The sequence below is a fragment of the Scophthalmus maximus genome, chromosome 18, assembly GCF_022379125.1.
Source record: "Scophthalmus maximus strain ysfricsl-2021 chromosome 18, ASM2237912v1, whole genome shotgun sequence".
NCBI classification, from domain to species: Eukaryota; Metazoa; Chordata; class Actinopteri; order Pleuronectiformes; family Scophthalmidae; genus Scophthalmus; species Scophthalmus maximus.
In genome coordinates this window covers 260,807-287,517 of record NC_061532.1, presented here as the reverse complement: position 1 = coordinate 287,517, position 26,711 = coordinate 260,807, and the positions used below count along the sequence as shown (strand labels likewise).

The 26,711-nt window shown below is 42.8% G+C and overlaps 2 protein-coding genes across 3 annotated transcripts in view; both read right to left on the bottom strand.

Moving 5' to 3' along the window:
- Nucleotides 1-2,081: 2,081 nt before the first annotated feature.
- Nucleotides 2,082-9,604, bottom strand: serinc1 (serine incorporator 1). The gene is made up of 10 exons (XM_035605986.2): nt 9,455-9,604; nt 8,335-8,496; nt 7,569-7,762; nt 6,994-7,073; nt 5,592-5,729; nt 4,962-5,131; nt 4,414-4,504; nt 4,022-4,163; nt 3,703-3,927; nt 2,082-3,015 (listed from the first exon to the last, which is right to left on the bottom strand). The coding sequence occupies exons 1-10, from the start codon at nt 9,491-9,493 to the stop codon at nt 2,877-2,879; spliced, it is 1,380 nt and encodes a 459-aa protein (XP_035461879.2). The 5' UTR covers nt 9,494-9,604; the 3' UTR covers nt 2,082-2,876.
- A 4,906-nt stretch (nt 9,605-14,510) lies between these two features.
- The window catches only part of slc35f1 (solute carrier family 35 member F1), a 28,517-nt gene continuing 16,316 nt past the window's right edge, over nt 14,511-26,711 (bottom strand). The window contains exons 3-8 of one of the 2 annotated variants that reach the window (XM_035618401.2): nt 25,855-25,982; nt 21,842-22,001; nt 21,576-21,732; nt 19,529-19,581; nt 19,219-19,373; nt 14,511-15,516 (exon numbers count right to left, since the gene is read on the bottom strand). In XM_035618401.2, coding sequence (XP_035474294.2) covers nt 15,283-15,516; nt 19,219-19,373; nt 19,529-19,581; nt 21,576-21,732; nt 21,842-22,001; nt 25,855-25,982 — 887 coding nt within the window. In that variant the 3' untranslated portion in view covers nt 14,511-15,282. The remainder of the gene's footprint in view (nt 15,517-19,218; nt 19,374-19,528; nt 19,582-21,575; nt 21,733-21,841; nt 22,002-25,854; nt 25,983-26,711) is intronic. The other variant, XM_047328718.1, reaches the window with a different exon arrangement.

The window sequence follows — 26,711 nt, the reverse complement described above, 5'->3', positions numbered from 1 at the left end:
AGAGTCGGGCTGTGGGATTCGCGGCTCGCTCTCCAGCTGTCTGGTGGGTTTCGCCTCTGCTCGCTGGCTGTGCTCCGTTGTGCGGCCTGTTCTCGGCCGCCGCTCTGACGGGAACTGCTGTTTTGGCTATAACTACTGTTCTGACTACAGTCACTGTTTGACTAAGTGGTTCTTTAGATGATCTGAGTTATAAGTTGTTTTGTTCATTAATTTCTATTAAAGAACTTAATTGGTTTCCCCCCCCTTTGTTGACCAGGTGCTGTGGGCCGACACGAGTGGCAGCCCAATGGTGGTGGTGTCTTCTCACGATTTCCGTTGATTGATGTGTTGTGTCACGGGTGGTGTTTTGTTCTTTGGATCCCCCCCCTTTGATTCTCTGGCACCGTGGTAAGCCCTAGCCCTGTTCCTTATGTGTCCACTGGCGCCTTTTTGTGAATGCTGCTGAGAATTTATTAATATATAGAATGTTTTTAAATTGTATTTGTTCAAATAAAATATTTATCTTTCATGGAACCCAATCTCTGCCCTGTGTGTGAACTGACCTGTGTTGCCTTTTCTAGTAAGTGAACCGCATCCTATCATTTCCTGGGGGCAAAATTCCCCCAGGTGGCCTTGTCGCCTCTTTTCTCCCCTTGCTCCTACAACATTTGCACCAAGTCAGATAAAAAGTCTAAAAATTCAGATTAAAATTCTGAGTAGGGGCCTGGTGGATTATATAAAACAACTATCAAAACTGTTTTTTGACATTTCCAGCATGAATGTATGAGGCTTAGAGTTAGGCTTTCAATGAGTTAAAAGTAGTTTAGGTCGAGGGTTGAGCAATAAATCTGATTGGAAAAATGCTGCTACCCCTCCTCCTTGGCCTGTGGTCCGAGGAATACGAGTTTTGCTGTAAGTGGGTGTTGATTCATTTAAACTAACATATTCTACTGGCTGTAGCCAGGTTTCAGTCACTCACAAAGATTTAGATGGAAGTTACCTAATATTTAACAATCCACATTTAATCGTTCTATGTTTTGTTTCAGTTATTGGATTTGTTCTTATTTTTATAAAGTTTGAATGTGTCACCTCTCTTATTAACTTTTGGTTTAAATAGTTCAAGTGGTCGCAGGGCAGACACAGTTTCTATAGGGTGTTGTGGGGGTTACTGCTCTAATTTAAGCGTGTAAGACTGCAACTCTGGCCCCAACTCTGAGATGTGACGGGTTTGTCCGTCTAGGTAACTGAGTCAGGTTTCTAGAAAGGAGAGCTGCACCATCCAAAGAATGCATCTCTCTGCATCAGACCAGGAATTCTCCAAAAGGTGCTCCAGTTATCTATGAAGCCCACATTGTTGTCTGGACACAACCTCCACAACCAGCGGATTAGTGATGATGTACGGCTAAACATGTAATCACTGTTCATGTTGGGCAGGGGTCCCGAGAAATCTACAGTGCGACATTGCTTTTGCATAAGAACACACCGAATCAATATTCACCTTTGTGACATTAGATTGGCGTAATCGGGTGTCGTTACTGCCGACGTGGAACAATTTTACCACATCTATGTTCATCCATAGCCAGCAGTTTTAAATAGGATTCAATGTCGCCTTCTCTGACCCCCGGAAGACATTTAACTATGGTGGCTGGTAGAGATCTAACGGTAGATTTAACATCACGGTTATAGTGACCAAAATGATGACAATCTGTATTATCACGGTATTATCTCTGCTTTCACTCTGTAGCTCGCTCGATCACCCTCTCTCGACTAGCAGGAGGGAAACTGAAACCTGAACCTCGACAACATATTAGGACAGATGAGAATTGTGCAGAGCATGACAGTAAATTTAAAAGAACGGCTCCCAAGCGCGACCCGGATCCCTTCGTTCTTCCTAAGAATACACAACAGACCCACGTTGCTGCTTATTATTAACGTCATGAAGCATTCAGACGCAGTTTTAATCAAAAAAATGGGACGAAACGTATGTAAATTATGACAAGGTTCATGATATCAGTGTTTTTATCAGCTCCTTGTTGTCATCTGTTGTTCGTCTGGACAGTTACAGAACATGGATCAGCTATCAGTGACAAAACACAGTCTGCTTCTTTTCCTCCGTTTTATTAGAGCACTTATACTTATACAGGTCAAGAGAAATGATATTAGGATAAAAGCACAGGAGACACAATAAAACAAATATATAATCACAATCTCTGCTAAATGTGAGGATCTACATGCTAAAGCTAAACACCACTTTATAACTTAGTAGTTTTCAAACAATCACTTTCATTTTGACATTTAAATCAAAATTCAATGCAAATCAGAAGCAACAAATACAGGGATGTTTTAGTTCAGTATGCGCTGAGGAGTGTGTGCGCTGCAGAGTGAACACAGCAGGTAGAGCTTTAACAACACACAGCACTAATGGTAGGAGTTAGTGAACCACGACCCTCCTGCTTCCATGTGTCTGAGCCATGGAGATGGAGTCCACAAGTCCATCTGCATCACAACAGCACATCTTCTTTTAGATGCAACAGCATTTCCGTATGTAATACTACAGTTCAACTGTCGCTGCCCAAAGCCTTTCCTCTGCCCGTCACAAAAGCTTCGTATACAGCTACTGTTAATGTCACATCAAGTTTTCAAGGAAAAGCATGCAGCTGTGTCTTTATAGAAAGAAAATAATCATCACAGGGACAACACAGGATTTATCAACAAACTGCTGTGGGTTCACAATGACATTACACCAGATGAGGCTGGGCTGGGCTGCGACAGTCAGCACTGACAAGCCACCACACCAAACTGAACTGATGCTACCTACTGTTCTACTGAAACGACATGTGGGTGAAGCAGTGCATGAGTGTGTGTGTGAGCACGAGCGGTGGGACGGTGTGTGTGTTTCAGTCAAAGTCTCTGTTGACCAGGACCAGTGGAGCCATCAGGGTCCACACGTAGAGGGCGATGCAGATCCAGCTGGAGGAGATCTTCACCCACACTGATGGCCACTTGCTGGTCATGGCCTCATAGTTGGAGTCCGGGCTGCAGGGAGAGGAGAAGAGATATAAAAAAACACACACACACACACACACACACACACACACACACACACACACACACACACACACACACACACACACACACACACACACACACACACACACACACACACACACACACACAAACACACACACACACACACACACACACACACACACACACACACACACACACACACACACACACACACACACACACACACACACACACACACACACACACACAATATGAATACCCTATTCAACCTGAACCCACTGTTATTTAAAAATAACAATAACAAATAAAAAAACGTACATTCCGAGTAGAACATTTGAATGTTTTCACTGAACAAGCATACACACAATTCTTTGAAATACACTTAAAGTGTTCAGATTTCCATCTCTCACCCGACACCCAACAAATAGACCACTTGATAAAAAAGACTGTCAATAATAAGCACATTAAGAGTATTGGAACATGATGAGTATTCAATGTAAAAACTATTCCCAGTCTAAAAAATGTAATTTTACTTAGATAACATTTCTCTCAAGGGGCGACTAATGGGCCCATCCTGCAGACTCACATGATTCAGTAGGAATAAATGGTCTAAAAATGACAATAATAACGTTTGTCGCAATAATTTCTGGGACAAAATGTCATCCAACAAGAAGCTGTAACTGACAGGCCTACCTGTACCAGTTGGTGAGCGTCATCATGATGTAGAGAGAGGCCAGGAACAGCATGAAGTGGAAGAAGGAGTACGAGTAGGTGACGCCGTCCTTCTCGTTATCCACAGCTCTGCTGAGGCCACCGGCCTCCTCGAAGCTGTCGCCCTGAGGCCCGTCCTCGATCAGAGCCGACTCGTCGCTGGTCAGGGTCAGTTTGTTCACCTGGGCGTTGGACGAGTTACGAATACTGAAAAACAAACAAAGGAAAAGAATCATTGTGAGCAGCGACTGCCGGCTTCAGTTCATCTGTGAGTCTCTTCACACGTTGATGATTTGCTCACCTGGAGTAGAGGACACACATGAGGAAAAGGATCAATCCCACAATCCCCTGGGCATCCCACCACTGAACCACGTGGTCCTGACCTGCAGGACTGGTGCTGTTCAGCCCGATGATACCCAGGAGGCTCGGGTTACAGTTCCTGTCTGAGACACAAGTTGAAGAAGAACTCACTGCTGGTGTCACTTCAGATCACTGATGGGGGGTATGCATGTACTGTGGGGTGTCTGTCCTGTAGGGTGTGTGTACTGTGGGGTGTGCGTCCTGTGGAGTGTGTGCGTCCTGTGGGGTGTGCATCCTGTGGAGTGTGTGCGTCCTGGGGGGTGTGTTTGTCCTGTGGGGTGTGTGTCCTGTGGGGAGATTTATGGAGTGTTTCTCTTCTGAATATCATCTTACCAGGCTCGTTGGTCATGGCCGACCATGTCAGGTACATGGTGTACAGGGTGACCAGGGAGGACTGCAGCAGACCAGACCTGGGCTGGGACTCCTTCATCCAGAGAACAGCAGCAATTAGTAGGAACATTGATTGAAGAGGAAGAGATTTTGGAGAAAGATTGTCTGTTGTTGATTTTCTGACTGTACCGGTCGGGACTCGACCGACGCACTGACCAGGAGGCCAAAGCCCCTGAGTCGTAGCATCTGTCACCAGCGTACAAAAATCTTCTGGATTCAAATCACTGACATGGAGCAGCCCAATACTTTAACTGGCTCCTGAGCAGATGTAATATTTATGACCTCACACCTGCACAGGCTCAGGAGAATTCTATGCGTTTGGACTAATAATCAAGTTATGATGGACTTAGCTTCAGACCAGTTGGTTCCACCAGCCCCTGAAGTCTAACTACAGCTTGTATATGAGCACATTCTACATTCTATCCATTACATTACATCCATTCTACAGTACAGTAGTACATCCTGAATTCAGACATGGACGGGACATTCACCTGGATCTGAGGCAGGATGGATAGGACGGAGGCAGTGAGGCAGAGGAGCATGTTGATGCTAATGAAGACCTTGTTCTCAGTGCAACCGCCAGAGTGGGTGTAGTAGACGTAGAACAGGACCAAAGACACCAGAGAGAGCAGGTAGTTGAGGGCAGTGACTGAGAGCAGAGCTGTGGACCAGAGAACATCATCAGAACACACATTACATTCAGGACTGAGCCTGTGCAGGTGTGAGATGGGTGCTGGACCAGAAGAGAACCCATGACATGTTCTGATTGGATCATTACTGTCTTTTATTTCATTATCAACAATAACAAATACTGACCATTATATTTATTCTATTATAAAATTATATATCAGTGTTTCCCCTACCCTTGTAAAAAGTTTTATTGTTAAATTTTATTCTCATAGCAAAAAATAAAAGATCTCTCACACCGAACGCGACGCGAATCATTCACTTGAATATAGCAGAGGTTAAGCTAATAGCTAATTGGTACAGAGAAGCTAAAACCCCAAAAATGTCTGTAGTCTAAGTGATTATCTTGTAAACTCTTATAAATGTATCTACTGTCTGAGACAAGCAATACCTGCAGACAGTGGCTACTCCCACATCACAACGGTTAACCATACCTGCATACCAGCAGCGAGAGTTGCCCTCCTCCATCTTCTCAACCCAAGACTCATTCCAGGAATGTGCAAAGTCAATGAGTAACACCAGCTGGATGAGGATGAAGCAGAAGGCTCCAGCCATGCCGACATAGAACCACACTGTGGAACAGACAAAGAAGAGTTCTTACACATGTGCAAAAGCCTTTTAACAACATCCAGTAAAGACCGTGTGTGGAGACTGAGTGATTGACTCTTTAAAGTTCTCCTCCCTCTTAAAGCTAACAACCAGACATATAACAGAAAACTCCAGGTTCTTTTCTCTGTTCATCATGACATTTTGGAGATACATGATTTTGGACACCACTGTATAGTCAATTCAATTTGATTTGAATAGCACCAAATCATAACATACATTATCTCAAGGCACTTTACAAAGAACCAGAACCATCTGCCACGACCGGTTGGTGAGAGGAAAGAGAACATTTGTATAACAGTTGCTTTAATCTATAATGAAAAAAACTATAACTGAAAAATTCCTAACTATACCCAACCCTACATATGGGGCATTATTAACCAGTGATAATATCATATGCAGACTAATACCACAGTCTCAGTCTTGATTTAGAAGAAGGGCTGGGACCATACACTTATCGCATGATTCTAAATTACCACCATACTTTGATACGATTTGTTTTGTGATTTTCAAGTATTGCGATTCTACATGTATTGTGATTAAATGTTACAATATATCATAATATTTGTTTACTTTTCTAACACTGTTTAAAGCTATACACTTCTACAGACTATGAATATGATGAGTCATTAGGGCTGTGCCATATCATACCGTCCACGATATACTGGTATACATTTTTTGGTGATAAAAAAATGGGATATCGCGATATCAATGATATACTGTAGTGATGCGATGAAGTATGATACATTTACGTTCCCTAGCGCAAATGCGCTCAACAACCCCAAAGATGTCTGAGAACGAGAGCAGCGCGTCTGGCCGGGCAGCAACAGAAAATAAAGCCACGTTGCAAGGTCGTGACTTCACGCATCAATGTAACAGTGCCTGTGTTTTTATATGATATAGTGGCGCTAGCCTAGCGCTTAGCATGCATGCTAACGTCAACCAGTGACTTTTTATTTGTTTGATCAAACTAACAGCTCTCGAGTTCACGTGCTAATGCCAACAGGCTAACTGGCTAGCTTATTAGCTAACTGTTAGCTGCTAGCCATTATTACATTACATATTAATTCTTGAATCAGTGTGGCAATTCTAAAATTGTAAAATACAGATTTGCAATACTTGAGTGAATTGTTTTTTTTGTCCTCCTACTGCACAGAAGTATAAACACGTGACAGCTACATTGAATTTCATTTGGGAGGCAAAAAGACAAGAATGTAAAAGACTATTTACCAGTAGTAAAGGGACCTTCTGAGATGAAAAATGATGCAATAGTGATGGCAGTAGCTGCAGCAAACTTAAAGAACCAAAACCTGAAAGAGAAAAACAATCTATGAATATTAATATCAGTCCGATCGGTGTAAATCCTCAAAAAAGTCCTTTATCAAGATATCAAGATTAGGGGAGGATTGGTTGGTAGGTAGGTGAATGGATTGGTTGGAAGGTGGATGGATTGGTTGGTAGGTAGGTGAATGGATTGGTTGGTAGGTTGTAGGTAGGTGGATGGATTGGTTTATTGGTTGGTTGGTAGGTAGGTAGATGGATCGGTTGGTAGGTAGGTAGATGGATTGATTGGTTGGTTGGTTGGTTGGTTGGTTGGTTGGTAGGTAGGTGGATGGATTGATTGATTGATTGATAGGTAGTGAGGTGATTAGTTGGTTGGTAGGTAGGTGGATGGATTGATTGATTGATTGATTGATTGATTGATTGATTGGTTGATAGGTAGTGAGGTGATTGGTTGGTTGGTAGGTAGGTGAATGGATTGGTTGGTAGGTGGATGGATAGATGATGGGTGGATGCTGCCTCACCCGTTGTGTAGCGCGGCTCTGGGGTCATGGCTACTCCTGACTTTGATCATGAGCAGAGAGAAGAGCAGGAAGAACATGGCCATCCCGAAGCAAACGCGGTAAACCGCCTTGTAGCCAACCAGCACATCACAGTTCACATGACCCTCCACACCAGGAATAGACGAACCCATCCCTCCTTCACAGAAACCTGGAATCTACAGCAGCACAGGGCAGAAGTTATGACGCTGCACCACCAAATCAATAAATACCTTCACGAAACCATCATCAGTGGGGATGACAATAGAGACTATGATTCAACAAATATGCAACTGACATTTGTAAATTATGTTTAAAAAGCTTCCAAATGTACTTTGGTTATGAAGTGTAGCAGGCCTGATTAGCCAAGCGTGATTACCGAGAGAATCCCAGGGTGATAACAACAGAACCTGTAGCTGTTGACTGTGTATCATCTGTGTTCTAAAGTAACGTAGCTTGAGGATCAGGAACAGAAGCACAACTCAACGAGAGCTTGAAAAAATTGTCATGTATAAACTTCTATTAAATTGATGGGACCTTGCAAAATCCTATAGCTCTACTCCAAACACTTTTTGGTTATGATTTTTAGAAGTCTGGGCTTTTTTCATCAGAGTTTGGTTCTTTATGTGTATTCTAAACCTCACCAGTCACTTATTTGTACTGAACATCCCAGACACCCTGCGGGTAATGTACTTTGTGTTCTTTAATCCTCTCACACTGTAATACTCTCTATGTGGCGAATGCTGCGTACCTTCTTGAGCTGGCCCTCCATGCCTGGCATCAGCATGATGCAGGCCACGGCCACTCCGAGCAGCAGGAAGAAGGCGTAGATCAGACGAGTCACCGTGGAGTTGTTCCCGCTGGGGCAGCACCGACACAACAGGCAGGGGGCGCTGCCGCACAGGCACGGGATCTGCACACAGCAGGGACGGTTGTTTACCCGTGTGTGTCTGTGTGTGTCTGTGTCCGTGCGTGTGTCCATGTGTGTGTTTGTACATGTGTCCGTGTGTGTTTGTCCGTGCGTGTGTCCATGTGTGTTTGTACATGTGTCTGTGTGTGTGTCCCCGTGCGTGTGTCCATGTGTGTGTTTGTACATGTGTCCGTGTGTGTGTTTGTGTACGTGTGTGTGTCTCCGTGTGTCCATGTGTGTGTGTCCGTGTGTCCATGTGTGTGTGTACGTGTGTCCGTGTGTGTGTGAGTGTGTGTATGTACGTGTGTGTACGTGCGTGTGTGTACGTGTGTGTACATGTGTGTCCATGCGTGTGTTTGTACATGTGTCCGTGTGTGTGTGTTTGTGTAGCTGTGTGTTTGTCCGTCTGTGTGTGTGTGTGTGCGTGTGTGTCCGTGTGTGTGTGTGTACGTGTGTATGTGTGTGTGTGTGTGTGTGTGTGTACGAGTGTGTGTGTGTGTGTGTGTGAGTGTGTGTGTGTGTTTGAGTGTGTGTGTGTATGTACACGTGTGTGTGGACACAGCTGATCCCGGACTCTGTTTACATGCTGCGGTGTCGCAACAGGCCTGTTGACATCCTCCAGCTGCGCGTTCACGCTGCTCACACACACACACACGAGCAACACAACACAACTACCCTCGCAGCGCACTTGTCGCTTCTGCGTCACACCGACAATAACACGCAGCCGGGACACCGGTCCGCACATCCCCCGGGAGCCGGTTGCTGTTCCTCGTGTTGTTCCCGGAGCCTTTGTGCGGCTGACGGCGCGTTGTTTACCGCAGCCGCCGCGGCCCTTCGCCCCGTGTTACTGCGCAGTCATGGCAGCTCGTGTGAGGACACACACTCTCACTCACTCACACACACTCACACACACACAGCACCAGCAGCCGTGTGCCCGGTCGTACCGAGGCTGTTTACTCACCCAGCTAGCCATGGAACACAGCCCCAGAACGGCTCCCATGATGGACGAGGTTTTCCTATAATCTGCGGCCGATCGTCCCAGAAGATGGAGGATGCGATGCCTTTCTTCTTCTGACGCAGGGCTCGGTAGGACAGATGCACATCTGTGTGTTCTACTGCCCCCTGCTGGTTAGGGTCCGCCTCACTGTCTCACTCTCTCACTGTCAAGTGTCATGTCTATGCTCTCTCTCTCTCATTCCAAATATTCAAGTTTCATTATATATATATATATTCAAACTCCATATTATATATACTAATTACATGTATATGTATGATATGTAAACGTACAGACACAGTAAACGGACAAATACAACTCATAGAATTGGCTGTGATGTTTTTGTGATAGACTGATAACAAGGCTTTAGTTCAAGATTTGGATTCATTAAAAGAAATATGGAGTCAACACATTCGTCAAGGCCACAGCCCCCATGAATTATACTGTATGGCTACTGTAGGCAGAGTTGTGTCATTTATGAATTCATGGGCGGCTGTGGCTCAGGAGGTAGAGTTGTTCGTCCACCAACCCGAATGTTGGGGGTTTGATCCCAGGTTCCCCCAGTCCACATGCCGTTGTGTCCTTGGGCAAGACACTTAACCCTAACTTACCTCTTCCGACAGTGTATGAATTTGGCAGAAAAATGTGTGGTAAAAAGCAGCGCTGTGGGAATTGGTGAATGTGACTTTCCTGTCAAGTGCTTTGCGTGGTCTATATGACTAGAAAAGTGCTATATAAATACAGTCCATTTACCATTTGGGCTGACATATTGTTCATTCAAACTTCTGGGCCGGGACCTGACAGTCAGTTGGGGATCTGTGTGGAGTTTGCAAGTTCTCCCGCGTCTGCGTGGGGTTTTTTCTGGGTCCTCCCTATTCCATTGTGTTTGTATTGGAAGTACAGGGACTGACCATCACCCAGTGGTGCAAAATAAATATTGCTGTCTCCCTGAGCGCTGAGTGCAGGGTTAACCCTAACACATCTTTGAGAAAGGTATTTGGGAGAAATTTGTGGAAGAAAGTAACAGATATTAATTCAGTACAGCACTGCGTGACAGCAATATGATACCAGCTGCATTAGAGTCCATTCCATAAAAGTACAGACAATATAAGGAAGAAAGTTAGTACCATGATGGCATGCGAGGCCAGCCCTGGGCATAAGCAAACTAAGCTGCTGCTTAGGGCCCATAGAAGCATAAAGGCTGACTTTGGTGTAATGTAAGTAACACAGCTACAACTAATACAGTTGATTAAGGTTGTTTTAGATTTACAGAAGGTGTGCGAATGATCAAGCTTCGACAATAGTGTTGGTGGTGGTGGGGGGCCCCCAAATCAAATTCTGCTTTGGGCCCCATATAGACTAAGGCCGGTCCTGGTGCGATGAGACGTGAAAGGAAGCAGAGAGAAATAGAATGATGGCATTCAAACTAGTAAAAGAGAACAAATCATTTCCAACATATGATTCAGGACAAGCAGGCTCAGGAATTAGGAGGAAGTAGTGGCTTCATTAGAACATGTTTAGGAGATGGAAAATCAAGATGGGAGGGGACAGAAGGGAGTGAACTTCAAATCAAGGGAAATAAGACACTGGTAAATAGTTCCAATATTTTTTTATTTATTTATAATAAGGGGAAACAGAGACAACAAAGTCTGCAACATGGAGGCTTTAGGTAGAAGAAGAATGGAGGATGGAAGATAAAACATGAGAGACTGAACCTGGTAAAGATTTAAAAAATGATGGAATGTAAAAACATCTAGGTTAAAGACCATTGGAGAAAATATTGTTGCTTTATAATGCCAGGGAGCTGGAAAGAGATTTTAATTATTCCAATAAGGAAACCTGGAAATTACAGACCAACTGCCTTGACATCGCACATCTGTAAATGAATGGAAGCTATGATAAATGAGAGGTTGATGTACTGAGAAAATAGAAGTATCTAACTGAATGATAGTCAAAGCCCAGGAGGTTTGTGAGTGACGCCGAACAGCAGATCAGTTTAAAACATTGTGTTGAGGAAAACAACAGTGACAGACTGACAGTGGATATACACCAGTGAGTGGGACTCGTCCGTTGTTACCACCACCACTCAGACTGGGGCCCAGCAGAGGCACCGTTACTTTATATTCCTGCTTCATTTTCTATTTGGATCAATTCTATTTTTGTAAATATTCCAATGGATATGGTGCAATCCCTGTTTTCTGATGTCAGGCTTTGTGCAAAAGACAGAGAAATGTTGAACACAGAAATTGAAAGATGGATTAAATCAAGTTGAACAAATTGGGGATTCAAAATGTCAGTGGGGGGAAAAAAGCTACTGTATGTTCACAGTAAATAGTGTAAAATATAGTGATACATGTCCTGAGATGTTTTGCAAAATTGAAGTGGGGTGCCAAAATGACATCCTGAAAAAAAGATCAAAACTATATTATAATTATATATAAATGGACTAATGATGATCTACTGAATATCTGAGCTTTGTGCAGGAAATGTACACATGAAAGTAGTCAAAGTATATAACTGTGTGAATGGGAGGATATGGTTATTTATATTGTTGACTGGACTGAAACATTAGCATATTCTTCATTCTTCAACATGTGCTAGATAGTTAAAATGTATAAAAAAGTATAAACAAGTTTAAACTTTTAAGCATGAGTTGATATAATTATTGATAAAGGAAAAAAATGAATGATAACTTGACAAAATAAGAGGGATACAGGCCAGCAGAAAAAATAATACATCGATACTGTAAAATTACCAGTCGCCTGTACCACGGAGCAGGATTTGCGGTTACCATGGTAACTTAACTCTGGTTTTCCGTCCTACAAAGCTGCTTCTCTTCTTACCGGGGCAAATCACTATGGTAACTGATGCTGAACGGCTTACGTTCCAGATAAGAGATCAAAGACACAAGACCAACAACTGACCAATCTGATCACCGGAAACCACAGTCATCATTTCACAGGATCCCGTCAGGGACAAAAGGAGTTTAAAGTAATGTGACAAATAATTAAATGCAGCAGATATTTATGAATGAGTGACTCATGCTGCTTGTTTCAAAACAGAACTTCTCATAAACAGAGGGAGAGCTTATCACACTAAATAAATACATTTCTCTGAGATGTGCTTCGTCATAAATACCTCAACCTGTGGAAAAATGGGTGGCTTAACGTGGCTTCAGGTGGTTAATGTAAATTAATGTCCATAGTTATAGGTTTTCGGTTTTGATTTTTTCACACGTGTAAGTGTTTATGACAAGACATCTGAGAAAAAATAAGTGATTATTGATCGCTGCTTTGGCACATTAAGTGACATTAATCCACAAAGCAAAAATATGAATTAGGGCCATCACGATATCACATTTTCACTAAAGGAAGATTGTGCCGAAAATAATTCACAAGAACAATATTGTCACAATATCTATAGAAACCTATAGATAACCTAACAGGGTTATGCAAATCAATGATGTCAGAGATGTCATTGATGGTCAGAGTGATCATAGATAGACCAGTTTTCCCATAAAGGAATTGGTTTATTATTATTATTATTATTATTATTATTAGTAGTAGTAGTAGTAGTAGTAGTAGTAGCATTAAATCAAATTATTTATTGGATGAAAACCAAGTCATTACCATTTTTGCCACCTACAAAAAAACAATGTTTTAAAAAAAAATCCTTTTTAATTTTTTAGATTGGGTATTAGGTTAAATGTAGATTCTTAATTGAACGTAGGTGTGAATGTGAGTGAATGGTTGTTTGTCGCATGTTGGCCTGTGATAGGATGACGACCTGTCCAGGGTGAACCTCGCCTCCCCCCAATGTCAGCTGAGATTGGCTCCAGCCCCCCACGACCCTTGATGGATAAAGTGGTATAGATAATTGGATGGATGAATGATACATGGACTCTTTTGAGAGAGTAGAGCTTGTCTACAGAAGTATTTAGTAACAGCTGTATATACACCGTCTGGATATATGCATCACATCCTCTGGTTTGAAGTCACTATTATGTGAGGAACTTTAACTAATTCTTACTGAAAAATAATAATTGATTATTGTACACATCGCAAATATGTTCCTATATGCTTTATTTATTTTCTTTAGAAGCACATAATACAAGTGTTTACTGATTGTTGGCATTTATTCAATAACTCCACTGAGCCGTCATAGACTCTTCTCTGACTGGATACCGTGGTGGTTCATCTGACAGCCCCACATAGACAACTCATTCACTTGTGGATGTGGAGGTCAGCAGGAACTTGCAAGCTTGATTTGATGATTTCCTGCCCCCTAGTGGCCAAAATCCACTAGCTGCAGCTGTGAAGTAAGACAAGTTAACGAGAAATAACTTAATCTTTCTCTCTCAAATAAAAAGCTAAATTCATAACCAATAAAACATTTTGTCGTTTTATTTTCCAATCAATTGCTTTTATAATTTTTACATAGAAATATGAAAACATACACACATAGAAGGGTAAAGACACATGGGGAACTCCCCCGACCATAGGCTACAACCCGGCTAGGATCTCACATCAAGAAGACATTTTACATCAAATAATATAATATATAAGAATAAAATATGAGAAGCACTCAATTCTGTATTTCTTTATGGGTTAAGGGTTAGGGTTAGGGTTAACCCTAAGTGCCAGAGTTGGCCTCATTTTTAGCACCTACCCGAACTACAGCTTGCTCCAAATGAAAGTACTTGTGTTTATACCTGTTCAGACATTTCTCTCTCTAATGTGCTTCTGGCGTAAGTCATACTTCTTCCTGCAAGATATAGTCCAGAGTTTATCTGAGACTAACATGAGATTTGAGCAGACTGACTGAACTAAATGATTCCACAGTTACTGGAATTCTGAGACTCAGACTGAAGCCAGGGGCCTCATATTAACTTTAGATAAATCTTGCAATATATGGACAAAGGCCTGTCAAAGCTCTATTCTGTGTTGAGACTTAACATGACACAAGACACAGCAAATTTCCTTCCCAGCAACAATCACATCTCAATGACAAACACCAACATTTCTACCATTGGAGATTTTCAGTTGTTTTATTAATTTTCTGTGAATTCTATTTCTCATGATGCAGTCTAAATGCTGATGTAAAGTCTTTTTCACACTGTAAAATGACTTTCTGAATATATTTGATGTCTCAGTATATATTTGTACCAGTCTACAAAATATCCATCATGTGAAAAAATGTACAGCAAAGTGTAGCAACTTGGTAACAAAGTCATGAGGAGGCATCTGCCACTACTGTGTACACGAGTATTTAACAGACTGGCGTGACCACTGGTGGCCACTGGACTGGAACAGGTGGATTCAGAAACAGTGTGCACTTCAATCAGATGAACATCGTTGTAGCATACAGTATACACAGAGATTAAGCACAAACATTCTTGACAGATATAAAAGAGGAGCCGGAGATTAAATAAAAATACAATACAATCTATTTACATGAATGATCATTTCCAGTCACTACTGTCTACTCACAGACTTTGATCACAGTGAACTCAACATATTCACTCTCTTTGCTATCTGATTTAATTACATTCTGGTCATTCACTTATCAGGTACATATTTGGGGACACAAAAACATAAGTTGGTCACTGAGCAGATGGAGACTCCTCATCACTCAGTAAAGGCCGTAAAATGAAAACCTGGACCTACCTGGGTGATCGTGCAGCTGCCCTGCTAAGCAGACTTGGCACATCCAGCACTTTTCTCTGTTTATAACCTAGAGGCTGCAGCTGACGCACTGATCCACCCTGCTGACAGACTAAACCCTGCCATATCATCTTAGGCTACACGTACAGGAAGATCGTCCCCTAGCTCGGGGCCCAGGCTGGTGTAGGTGACGGAGGGCTCCGGGACTACAGGTCTGAGCAGATGTGGGTCTGTAGCCAGCTGGCTGCCGGTGTTCCTGAACTGCTTGTAGACTCGCGGATCCTGGACCACATAGGTAGATGAGGAGGAGTAAAAGACCAGGCCCAAGATAATGATGCAGAATGACAGCAGATAGAGGCAAGAGAACTGCAACAGAGAGATAGACAGGCTGCTGTTTTATGTTGTTCCAAACTCTATCCTGTAAATATAGATCAGTGGTGAGGTCAGGGAAATATAGGCAAACTCCACTTCACTGCATGTGCTAATGATCTCCCTTCAGCAAGTATAAGCGGAGAAGCTACAAGAGCTTACAAACTTCAAATATCTTAGCCACATTTCTCTGCTTCTAAAAATAAGGTTTGAATATTGTGGCAGAACCAAATTCACCCCAGTGAATAATATGTGTATTCTGACTGTCCGACATGGTCTTTAAAACAACAAATTTTGGAATTTTGATTCAAACAGGAAGACATTGTTCACACATAAATCGTCTTTTGGTTTGGCTGTCACCTTTATCTTATTGTGTAAGACTTGACACAGATTAATGGAGTTTTCATGACTTTCGCAGCAGTTGTTGTGATGACCTTATATACAGTGTCGCGTCCAGACATTTTCCTTAATATTTTACAGGGGGGCTGTATCTGAGAACACAAATGTCAGGAACTTTTCCTGCCAGTCCCCGAGTAAAATTTCCAGAAAATATCAGTGAGCCCATGTGTGAATACAGCTGAAAATTCACAGCCAGTGAGTGAGTGTGTTGATGACGTTTTTAATAGATGACTGGTGCAAAACTAGGAGAGCTTTCCGCAGTGGAATACGTCATGTCTTGCCTCCTACATGCTCTACCCAGGCACCACCCCTCCCCTGAATATTTTGGAACTTTACCTGCTGATGTGAATGAATCTGACAATATCTTCCTGCATTCTCCATATGTGAAAGGCAAACTCTGGAAAAAGCCTAAGCCCAATTTTCTGGACATCTGGAGTTCACATCTGAAAACATCCTAAGATACTTTGGCTTCCGAGGGGGCGTGGTTTCCAGCAGCCAAGTTTCCGCCCAAGAGTTTTCAGGCATTTATGTTATTTTGCACATAGTTTAATGTTCATTCATCATTATTTGTTTCAAATCTTATGTAGCAAGCGTCCCTAGACCAACATCACCAGCCCGTCCTTCTGAGGAGCTGACCTCAGCCTTCTCCCGCCGGCATCTCTGCCGGATGATGATGCCGTACTACCGGAGCTCCCGCTGGCAAGTGGATGAACGACAGCAGCACCAGCCCACTACGTCACCCATGCCGGACCAATTCTTGGTCTGCAGAGGAGACAACTACACAGGGCACACTCTCCCTGGAAGTGACGGCACTGCAGATACTCAAAGACCTTCAGCAAAGGCAGTGGAAAAGCTGGACAGCCATTGAGGCGGCCATACAGCACAGATTAGGCCATTGTGTCTTCACAGATGATGCCAGAGTCAAACGCATCTGCCAGCAGAGAAGAGAGGGAGAGAGCCTGTGTTTCTATGCTTCTGAACTACAACTCTACACGTGGCGTGGTTACCCCACCTTTTAGCCTGGAAGTCAAGGAAGAGCTTGCTCTTTAAGCTTTCATCCAGGGGCTCAGACCAGTGCACATGCACCAAAGACATAAAAAGCAACCCTGACTGAAGCAGAATGAGGGGAGCATGTGATGTGCTCCACAGGTCCTGCGAGCAGAGGCAGACACCGAGTTAACCAAGGAGGAGATGGGGAGAGCGATGACAGAGGGGTGGCATGACAGGCTGCATCTTACGTGCCAGACAAAGAGACTCCCTACAGGGAATTGCTACAGGTGCTGCCTCCCCAGACACATTGCCTGAGTCTGCCTAGCTCCAGTCCCCTGCTCCGTCACCTCACCCAGCATCGTTAAACTAGAACAGGATGGCACAACTGTAATTCTCTGGGACCTCACCTCCTCTCTCACTGACTAACAGTTGTGGACACGGGGTCCACCATCTCCCTTGTTTGGCCCGGATCCCTGCCAGGCACTGGGGGTCCTGCACCCCAGGCCTGGGACTCTACGATGCTCCACAAAACCACAGTGTCTGATGAACGAGCAAACAGGCTATCAGGTCAAGCAGCTGGTATAGCTTAGTAGGTTACACCACTGACTATGGTACAGGCGGTCGTGGTTCGATTCCAGGTCATCCCAGTGTGGGACCTTCCTCAATGATTGTAAGTCAAAAGTGACAGCACAATGAATCTAATAATAATAATAGGTCAAGCATCAGTTCTGTGCCTCACATCCAAGACCTGGCGGCAATGATTGTAAGTCAAAAGTGACAGCACAATGAATCTAATAATAATAATAGGTCAAGCATCAGTTCTGGTTGCTCTTCTGGTTGAAGAGCTACACTGCCAAGGTCTTCATGGAGTTCTGCCTGGGGAAAACCCAGACCACTCCGCTGCAGCCTCAGAGTGTTGGACTGGTGTAACCCTGGCCAAATAGCTTGCCATCCTGACCAGCTGCCGACAGAGTGACTGGGACCAGCCCCTGCTGCATACTGTCTGATGTTGTGTATGGGGTTGGAACTGGATGGTGGTGAAGAACAAGATCTGGCTTTCACTGGGGAAGAGTCTGATGCACAACCTTCCCCTCCAGGCCAGAGGGGAGAGAGGAGTGAATTGTGTGTGTACAAACCTTTTCACGTGGTGTAAATACATACTGCCTGAGGAATACCTAAGTGTTCCATCATTGGGTCTCAGGCAAAGATCACTGCTCGCCACAATACTTTTCAGTATGACTGAGACTGTCAGTCTTAAGACTATAGGAAACATGTCTGTCTGTCAGATGTCTGTCACAGGTGTTACTTCAGCAGCTATATCGTGCACCGGTATGGGCAAATTAGAGTTGCCAGTTAACCTAACCTGTATGTGTTTGGACTGTGGAAGGAAGCTGAGTTTATTTGATATTCCTGACACACTCATATCAGGGTGGAAAAAGGTCCTCCACAGCATTATCCTGTCACTAATACAATATCATCTATCTCTAATGGACAGTTCTAAAGAAATGATCAGCAGAAACACATTGAGCCTCCTGCAAGAATCCTTCGACAGATTTGTTAGGTTGTTGGTTAAGGAGAACTTCCCGCATTCAACAATTATACGAGTGGTCTAGACCTGTTGTATGAGTCACGTAAATTATTTTGTTTGACTCTGCAATTTGAATTAAATTATAATTCTAAATGTACCATGTACCTGCTAAATGTTGCTGCGCAACAGCCAGGGGAGCGCACATCTTTGGCAGTTGGCATGCGTGTTGTGCAAGGCAAAGAGTTGCTTGACATGTCATTTGATAATTGTCACAATGCAAACTTTTTTCAGATCATTTACCTACAATTCACTCAAATTAGCTCAGGACATCTCTAGTCAACCCACAGATGAGTCAGGAGGGTTCATAGAACAAGACTCATATGTGCATTCGAGCAGCGGCAGAGCTCACAGTTGGATGAGCATTAACACAGCTGGTGGTAAGATGCTCCACACACCAGAGAAGGTGAAGTCAAATCACAGGTAATTTACACACTTTTCGGAAGATAGAGGCATTTGATGAATCTGATGTTGCATGTTCGTACGAACTCACTGTACAAAATAATGTAAGAGACATTTAGGATAAGAATACAGATAGGTTCTTGCATGAGGCCCAGTATCTATTTATTCCACACGTTCTTCCTCGTCAAAACTTGACGTCTACATCACCACTGCCAGTTTGGTCAGAGATCCAGGTGTAAATGGAGGTGTGTTATGTTCGATGTTTGGCACAACATTTAACCTGCACATTACCAAATCAATCAACCCTGGCTCTTTAATGTTACCTTGTAATGAAAGAGGAAGAGGCCACAAAAGAGGCTGTACAGATCAGTTGTGAGCAGAGAGAGATTGACTGAGGTGGCACTCGTCCTCTTCAGCACCACAGGCATGAAGCTGTACAGGCCAAACATGAAGGCACTGAAACCAATGTATAGAAGCCCTGAAAACACACACACAGGGGGCAAATGATTTCACATGACATTTTTAAAAGAACTTTTGTATTACCCATAGATTAAGTTTGGCTGTAATATTTCTTGTGTGAATCTATCCAGGTTTTAAGTGTGTGTCAGTTTGTCTGTGCATGTGCATTCTCACCAATCTGCCAGTCCCAGGACACCTTCAGCAGCTCCTTGTGTTCCATGACTGCCCTGCAGCAGAACAGAAACACAGAGATTAAAGAACTTTAATGTTCCCTCAGGGACCTGGAGCTACACTCTCCCATTTGCAGCTTGGTTAAAGACTTGCTGAAAGGATGACCTCAGGTGGAGAGAGCAGGAAACATCTACCAACATCACCTGCAGCACTGGAGCCCGGGCTGGTAAAGTTAGCTGACAACACGGTGGTGGTGGACTTGAACAGCAACAACAACCGTACCTGCCTGAGGTGGAGAACCTGGCCCCCTACAGCCCCCCCACCATCTGCCAGGTTCCAGGGGAGCGTGAGGACCTTAGTATCCAGGTCACTGTGGTCCATAAATGCAGTGCTGCCGGTTAACCCTGTGCCACGTTTTTATCAAGTGAGGAAAATACCATAATCACAGTTCATATACATTTTTAGTGCTTGAAGATCCAATCAAGTTTATGTCCTGCCAATGAAGAACAAATTCTTATATGCCATATTTGGAGATTCTCATTTCTCCAGGTCATAGTTATTCAAAGGCGTTAAGTCAGGATCTTAAGATCTGGACTTGGTTGTACATTCTTGAAAACATTTCACCTCTCATCCAAGACAATGCTATGTAATTTAAGATATTTAAGGTGTATTGATTGATCGATAACATCAACTCATGCATTCTGGAACATGCAAGAAAACCAAAACTTCCACCTTAAAAGTTGTCAGTAGTTAGTGGTAGCCTTTGATGGTTTCTATGTTTGTGATGCATATGTGTGTTTGTGATGGGGAGTCATTTTCTGATCAATCTAAGCTTTACATTGACTCAATTCTTTGCAGAGATATCATGGAAAATATGTTATTTGGACCATAATTTTGTTGACCTCGAGCTTTCATATTCCCACCAAGTTTTTTGAAAATCCATTATTTTGTAAACACACATGCACACGCACGAGCACGCACGTGCACGCACACACACACACACACACACACACAGGGACAACAAGGGTTCTGCAATCTAAATCTAGCACTTCTAGAAGTAAGGTAAGAAAAAACAGGTAGGACATTTGAGTATTATTATTGTTGTATAATATATTTAGGTCGTATATTGTTATTACTGTGTAAGACTAGAGTACGACCGAAATATCGGTTGGCCAATAATATCACAGATATTATCCTTTCACACCGACATGAAATGTTTTATTGTACAGAATAAACAATGCAGAAGAAATGTGCATATATGTTTACATTTTACATACAATACACTGTTTGCCATAAACTTGGAATAATTTTGTTCCTTAACTTTTTATTCCTATATATACACATGGGTAATCAACTTTGACCAGATGATTACATACTGAGTCCCAGTTACCTAGGTGAAACAAATTCATGCTCAACAATTGTTTGGCACTATAAAAGGCAAGACATTCGCTTTGTTTCACTTTTCCTGCTTAAAGTCTATATGCAGTAAGTCCACGTTTTCAGAATTGGCTGTAAAATGTTCAACCAAATTTGTCACAGAAGTTCCCTAGGCTATGCCTCTTACGACGCAACTGGCAATACGCCAAAGAGTGCTTGCACTTCGACAGGACGGACACAAACAAGACATCATTGCTGGTTTCCTTGCAATATTAACGGTTTGCAAAGGCTATTTGTGGTTTAATTTTCACTGTGATATGTTTGAAAGAGATTGATCAATAATGTTTTGAGAAGATATAAACTTTATCTATCAAGAATAAATGTCACAATCATCTCATGAGAAGAGGTAAAAAATATTTTATTCCAACTTTATGAGCAACAGTGTACATTATGTTTATCTTCCTAATTCAAGTTCCATATATTTGGTTGTATTTTAGTTTTGATAACGATATCTTAGGAATGAGTGACTTTTTTTTTACATGATTGTATATATATTTATGTGTATATATATATATAAAGGCGGGGGTATCACCGTCAGGACTCTTGTACCCCGCTTATATCGATACGTTACTCAAGTACCGAACTTAATGAGGTTTGTTGCTCGCCCACTCACAGCTGGATGCCGCTGAAGAAGGATCCGAAGAGTCCCATCATGCCAAGGAACTCCACACGACTGAGGTTCTTCACAATGTACTCCTCGCAGACGTTGGAGATCCCATACAGTGTTGCTCCTCCCAGAACCAAAAGATCCCCAAATAGCTTCTGCTCTTCTAGATGCATGAGGGAAAACCAAAAAGAAAGAAAGAAATAATGAATAAGAATAGCTTTGAATGAGACTGCTTTGAGCAACAAAGCAACAAACTGGCCACAACCACTCACCAAGGCCTTGCTGCCGCCCAAGTAAGATGTCTGTTCCCACCATACAGCTGATACCCAGCAGACACAGTCCTGCCCCGACAAAGTGGGCAGCCTTGTACCTCACCAAGAGGAAGAACCAGGAAAGCAGCAGAACAACTGGGATGACAAAACAGTCCAACAGCTGAGAGGAAGGACAGAGACACAGAGAACAAACACATACGCACAGGATGAAATCTTTTATTTAGGCTTCAGTCATTTCCAACCCTGTTGCTTTTGTTTCTTCCTCCAGCGTGGGTTGATCACAGCAGACTGGTGACAAGTTAACAACAGCAGCAGTGGGCTGGTAAGTCCATGGACAGTCTACAGCCACATCATCTTTCACACATTTTGAGCACATGGGACTCATCATACAAACCTGATCAAAGAAGTTTATCAAGGGTGTAGCTTTAAGGTGACACCTTTTCTCTCTTTTTTTGTGTTTGGCCCAAATATCCTGCCAGGAAGAGAGACTTCTACAAACTTTCATATGGACCATTTGTTTTTTCCCTTCTCTGAAGACCAGACTGTACTTTCAGATGTGCTTCCATCTTTATAATGAAGGGGTTTATCCACAGCATCTGTACAGTAATATCTGACTCTGTGTTCTGTAACTGTGGACGGAATGATCCCGGAGTTTCTCCAGTTTCTGACCCTATTTACTGATGTCTTTCCCATAGATCTAAATGCAGATGTCACGGTTATACAACTGTTCTCTCTCTCTCTCCTCTCACCACCCGGTCTCAGCAGATGTTCTGGTTCTGTTAGAGATTTGTTCTGTTAAAAGAGGTTTTTTTTCTGCACAGTCTCAGAGCTGCTCATTGTGGGAACTGTTGTTTATCTCTCTAATATTGTGAGGTCTCCACCTCACTGTGTAAAGAGCCTTGACAAAATGTATGTTGTGATTTGGCGCCATACAAATAGTGACTGTCCAATTGAAACACCAGCTAGGTAAGTGTCTTTGTGACTGAAGCTCATGCCATTGTTGCCCCAACAGTGAAAATTCTGTCGAAGTACTATGCATGCATATACAGTGGTGTGAGAAAGAGTTTTACCCCCCTTCCTGATTTCTTTTTTTTTTGCATGTTTGTCACACCTAAATGTTTAAGATCATCAAACAAATTTAAATATAAGGCAAAGATAACATAGGTAAACACCAAATGCAGTTTTTAAATCAAGGTTTTTATTATTAAGGGGGAAAAAAATCCAAAGCTACATGGCCCTGTGTGAAAAAGTGTTTTCCCCCCTGTTAAAACATAACTTGACTGTGGTTTGTCACACCTGAGTTCAATTTCTCTAGCCACACCCAGTCTGGAAAAGGTTATAAAGCCATTTCTAAAGCTTTGGGACTCCAGCGAACCTCAGTGAGAGCCATTATCCACAAATGGCGAAAACATGGAACAGTGGTGAACCTTCCCAGGAGTGGCCGGCCGACCAAAGTTCTGACCTGAATCCTATTGAGATGCTGTGGCATGACCTTAAAAAGGCGGTTCATGCTCGAAAACCCTCCAATGTGGCTGAATTACAACAATTCTGCAAAGATGAGTGGGCCAAAATTCCTCCACAGCGCTGTAAAAGACTCATTGCAAGTTATCGCAAACGCTTGATGGCAGTTGTTGCTGCCAAGGGCGGCCCAACCAGTTATTAGGGTTTAGGGGGCAATCACTTTTGCCCCCTGTAGGTTTGGATTTTTTTTCCCCTTAATAATAAAAACCTTAATTTAAAAACTGCATTTTGTGTTTACCTGTGTTATCTTTGTCTTATATTTAAATTTGTTTGATGATCTGAAACATTTAGGTGTGACAAACATGGAAAAAATAAGAAATCAGGAAGGAGGCAAACACTTTTTCACACCACTGGACTTCTTCCCTGATTTATTTAGGTCATTTGACAAATTAAAGTGTAATGTAATATTGTGAGGTCTTGACCTCACCATGTAAAGTGCCTTGAGATAATGTATGTTGGGATTGGCGCTATACAAATAAAATTGATTGAATTTAATTCATTCATTTTACAAGTGGAAGCGGAAGGTGGCCCAGAGGAAAGGTCAGGGGATTACCAGAGTCACTGTAGGCCTATCTGAAACAAAATGTAAACTTGTGCATTTAAATTTTAACTTGTAAAAATGTATTCACAATCCAATTTTATTCTACAGATCTTATATTGAGTCCATTTTAACTTTCTGTTTGATTTAATTTTATATACAGTACAAAACAAAAGTCGTCTGTTCAAAATTGTCACAGAGGCCAGTCAGATAATTGGCATACAGCAGCTCTCTCTCACAAAGATCTTTGATGGACAAGTTTTGCAGAAGGCACGATCAATCTTGTCTAGCTCTGACCACCCACTCTTCGAGGAATTCTTTCCTCTTCCCTCTCGGCGGAGATAAAGGCTCCCTAGAGCAAAGACAAACAGGTAAAAAAAAAAATTGTTCCTTGTGCAATCAGAGCTATTAAATTGCACAACTCCTGACCATCACTTAAACCTTCTTAATGACACTTTTAGAAATCACTCCTTGCTTTTCAGACACGCTCAAGGTTTTTAATTTGACACTGTTAACTTTGAGGTGATGAAATTGCTCTAAATGAATCTGTCCGTTGTGTGCTGCTACAATGTTTTATGTCTTGTTTACTGTGTTTTTAAATTGTTGTGTTGTTTTTTGTACTGCCAACTGCAGAACAAATTTCCCCTTGAGGGACAATAAAGCTCTCTGAACTCTGAACTGAACTGAACCACAGGAAGAGTGAAATATAAATGGTAATGAGTGAGAAACTTTATATTTTTATTCTAATGCCTTTTCTTGCAATAAATGCCTGACTACTGATTTTTAGTCGCTTGGTTCAGTAACCAATAGATTAAGGTGAAATGAAACCAAAACGTTTCCTGGATGCTAACATCATCTGTCAGTAAGTGACGGACACCAGCACATGAAGGAGTGGGCGTGGCTCACTGTGATAATCTGAGATCTTCAGTTTCAAGACTGAAAATAAAATATATTTATAGATCCATGATCCACAGCTACAAGAGAAAATCAGTTTTGCAACACTCACTGCAAGAAATGTTGCAAAAGTCAAGGCACAGATTCGTCACTTGTGGAGTTGCAGTAGCAGGTTGGAGAGGTTCTAATGAGTGAGATGTGGTTGTACAGAAAAATTGCATCAAGTAAAAACAATAAACGTGAGTAAATGTTGGATTACAAGTTTGCAGCCGCCATTGTATTCATGTAAAAATCTATCTACACATTTGTAAATATTTTTTCTGTGACTTCAAATTCAGGTTACATGTGTATGAATATTAGGGATCGACCGATACAGATTTTTTAGGGCCGATGCCAATACCGAATTTTTTTTCATCAGCCTTAGCCGATGACCGATACGGACTGCCGATTTTCTTGAGCCGATATTTGGAGCCGATACTACTTTTGCTCCCTCAATTAAATAGTTAAATTTAATTAAATTCAGCGGGTTGTCTCGTCTGATCTGAGGTCTTAGTCAAAGTGGGGTTATGGCCAAGGCCGTGGCTCGCCTCCCTGGGTAGAGGGAGACGAGGCTCACGTCGCTCTGGAGCATCTCGGGAGTTCCCACCGCACCGGGACTTGTCCGCCCGCCAACGGGATCCCCTGCGCAAAGCCTGCGGCGCGATCAGCGCAGAGACTACAAAAGTCCACCGGCAGCCGCGCCCGACTGTGCGGGGCGCCGCCAGTCCCAGCCTGCCGAAGCACAGAGGGGATAGGCCAGGAAGAGAAGGAGGGTACGGGGGGGAGAAGAGCCAGCCGACTGGGAGAGAGAGCGCGACGACGTGGAGGATGCGCAAAACAGCAACCACGAGCCTCGCGCCTGTCTGTCGGCGGCCCCCCCGAGATTAAAAAGTCAATTTCCACGAGGCAAAGGGTTTGGAGAAAAAGGAGAAAGACACAACGCCACCGGGCTTCATTTATTTGGGCTGTGGCTTACACAGAAACACACACACACACACACACACAAGCACACACTACAAACCTGTACACTGGAGAGTGTAGTGTACTGGTAAGCCTTAAGGACCAGATAGTTGGCCTCGATGTCTATCAAACCCAGAATCATGTATTTCCACCAGCGCTGCTTCAGAATGGCCAGCAAGTTCCCTTCCCCTGGTGTGACACAGGGAACACAATGAGAATAGTGTTATAGACAGAATACATCAGCAGAACAGAGTGGACACACACTGCTGGCCTTCTTGGAACATTCTCATTTGCCTTTACAGGATGTAACGTCCTTCATAGCTTCCTAGTTTGGGTGAAGAATCATTTGCATCTGGAATTACATCCATCCACAGCTGCCACATCAGCTCTTATGTGGAGCCTTATCTACAGTATTATGTATGTTATTGTTATAGAGCGCATTTCATATGACAAGCATTGACTGATAAATAAATCCATTACTGTCCATCAGTCATGTCATTTACTGCCACATTGTTTTGTTCCTTCTATGCTTATGTTAAGAATATTTTAGAGACTAAGCTTATTATTATGAAAAAGATCTTATAAAGTAGATTTCAAATTTCTTCTCAAAGTACTAAACTGTACAGTGTCACCAGGAGTCACTTGGTCCAGGACACATGTGCAAGACACATAGTGTTGTATACTGAGTGTTCCCTTGGAGATAGTTATTGTGTTTGTGAGATGAAGATGAAGACATTACCCTGACAAAGCTAAATACACCTACAGAGACCGGAGACAGGCAGACTAGCTTGGGACACAATACACGTCTCCTCTATATTAAGCTCAATAAATACTTCTGCATCAGTCATCCACGGTCTCCGTCTTCCTGATCAACTGCATCATTTTTCCATCACAACTGGCGTCACAGAACAGGATTCC

Coding starts and splice junctions, on each gene's coding strand:
- serinc1 (XM_035605986.2), bottom strand. CDS start 9,493: ATGGGAGCCGTTCTGGGGCTGTGTTCCATGGCTAGCTGG. Junction 7,763..8,334: donor TGGAGGGCCAGCTCAAGAAG/GTACGCAGCATT, acceptor GTGCTGCTGTAG/ATTCCAGGTTTCTGTGAAGG. Junction 4,505..4,961: donor CCATCCTGCCTCAGATCCAG/GTGAATGTCCCG, acceptor CTCTGGATGAAG/GAGTCCCAGCCCAGGTCTGG.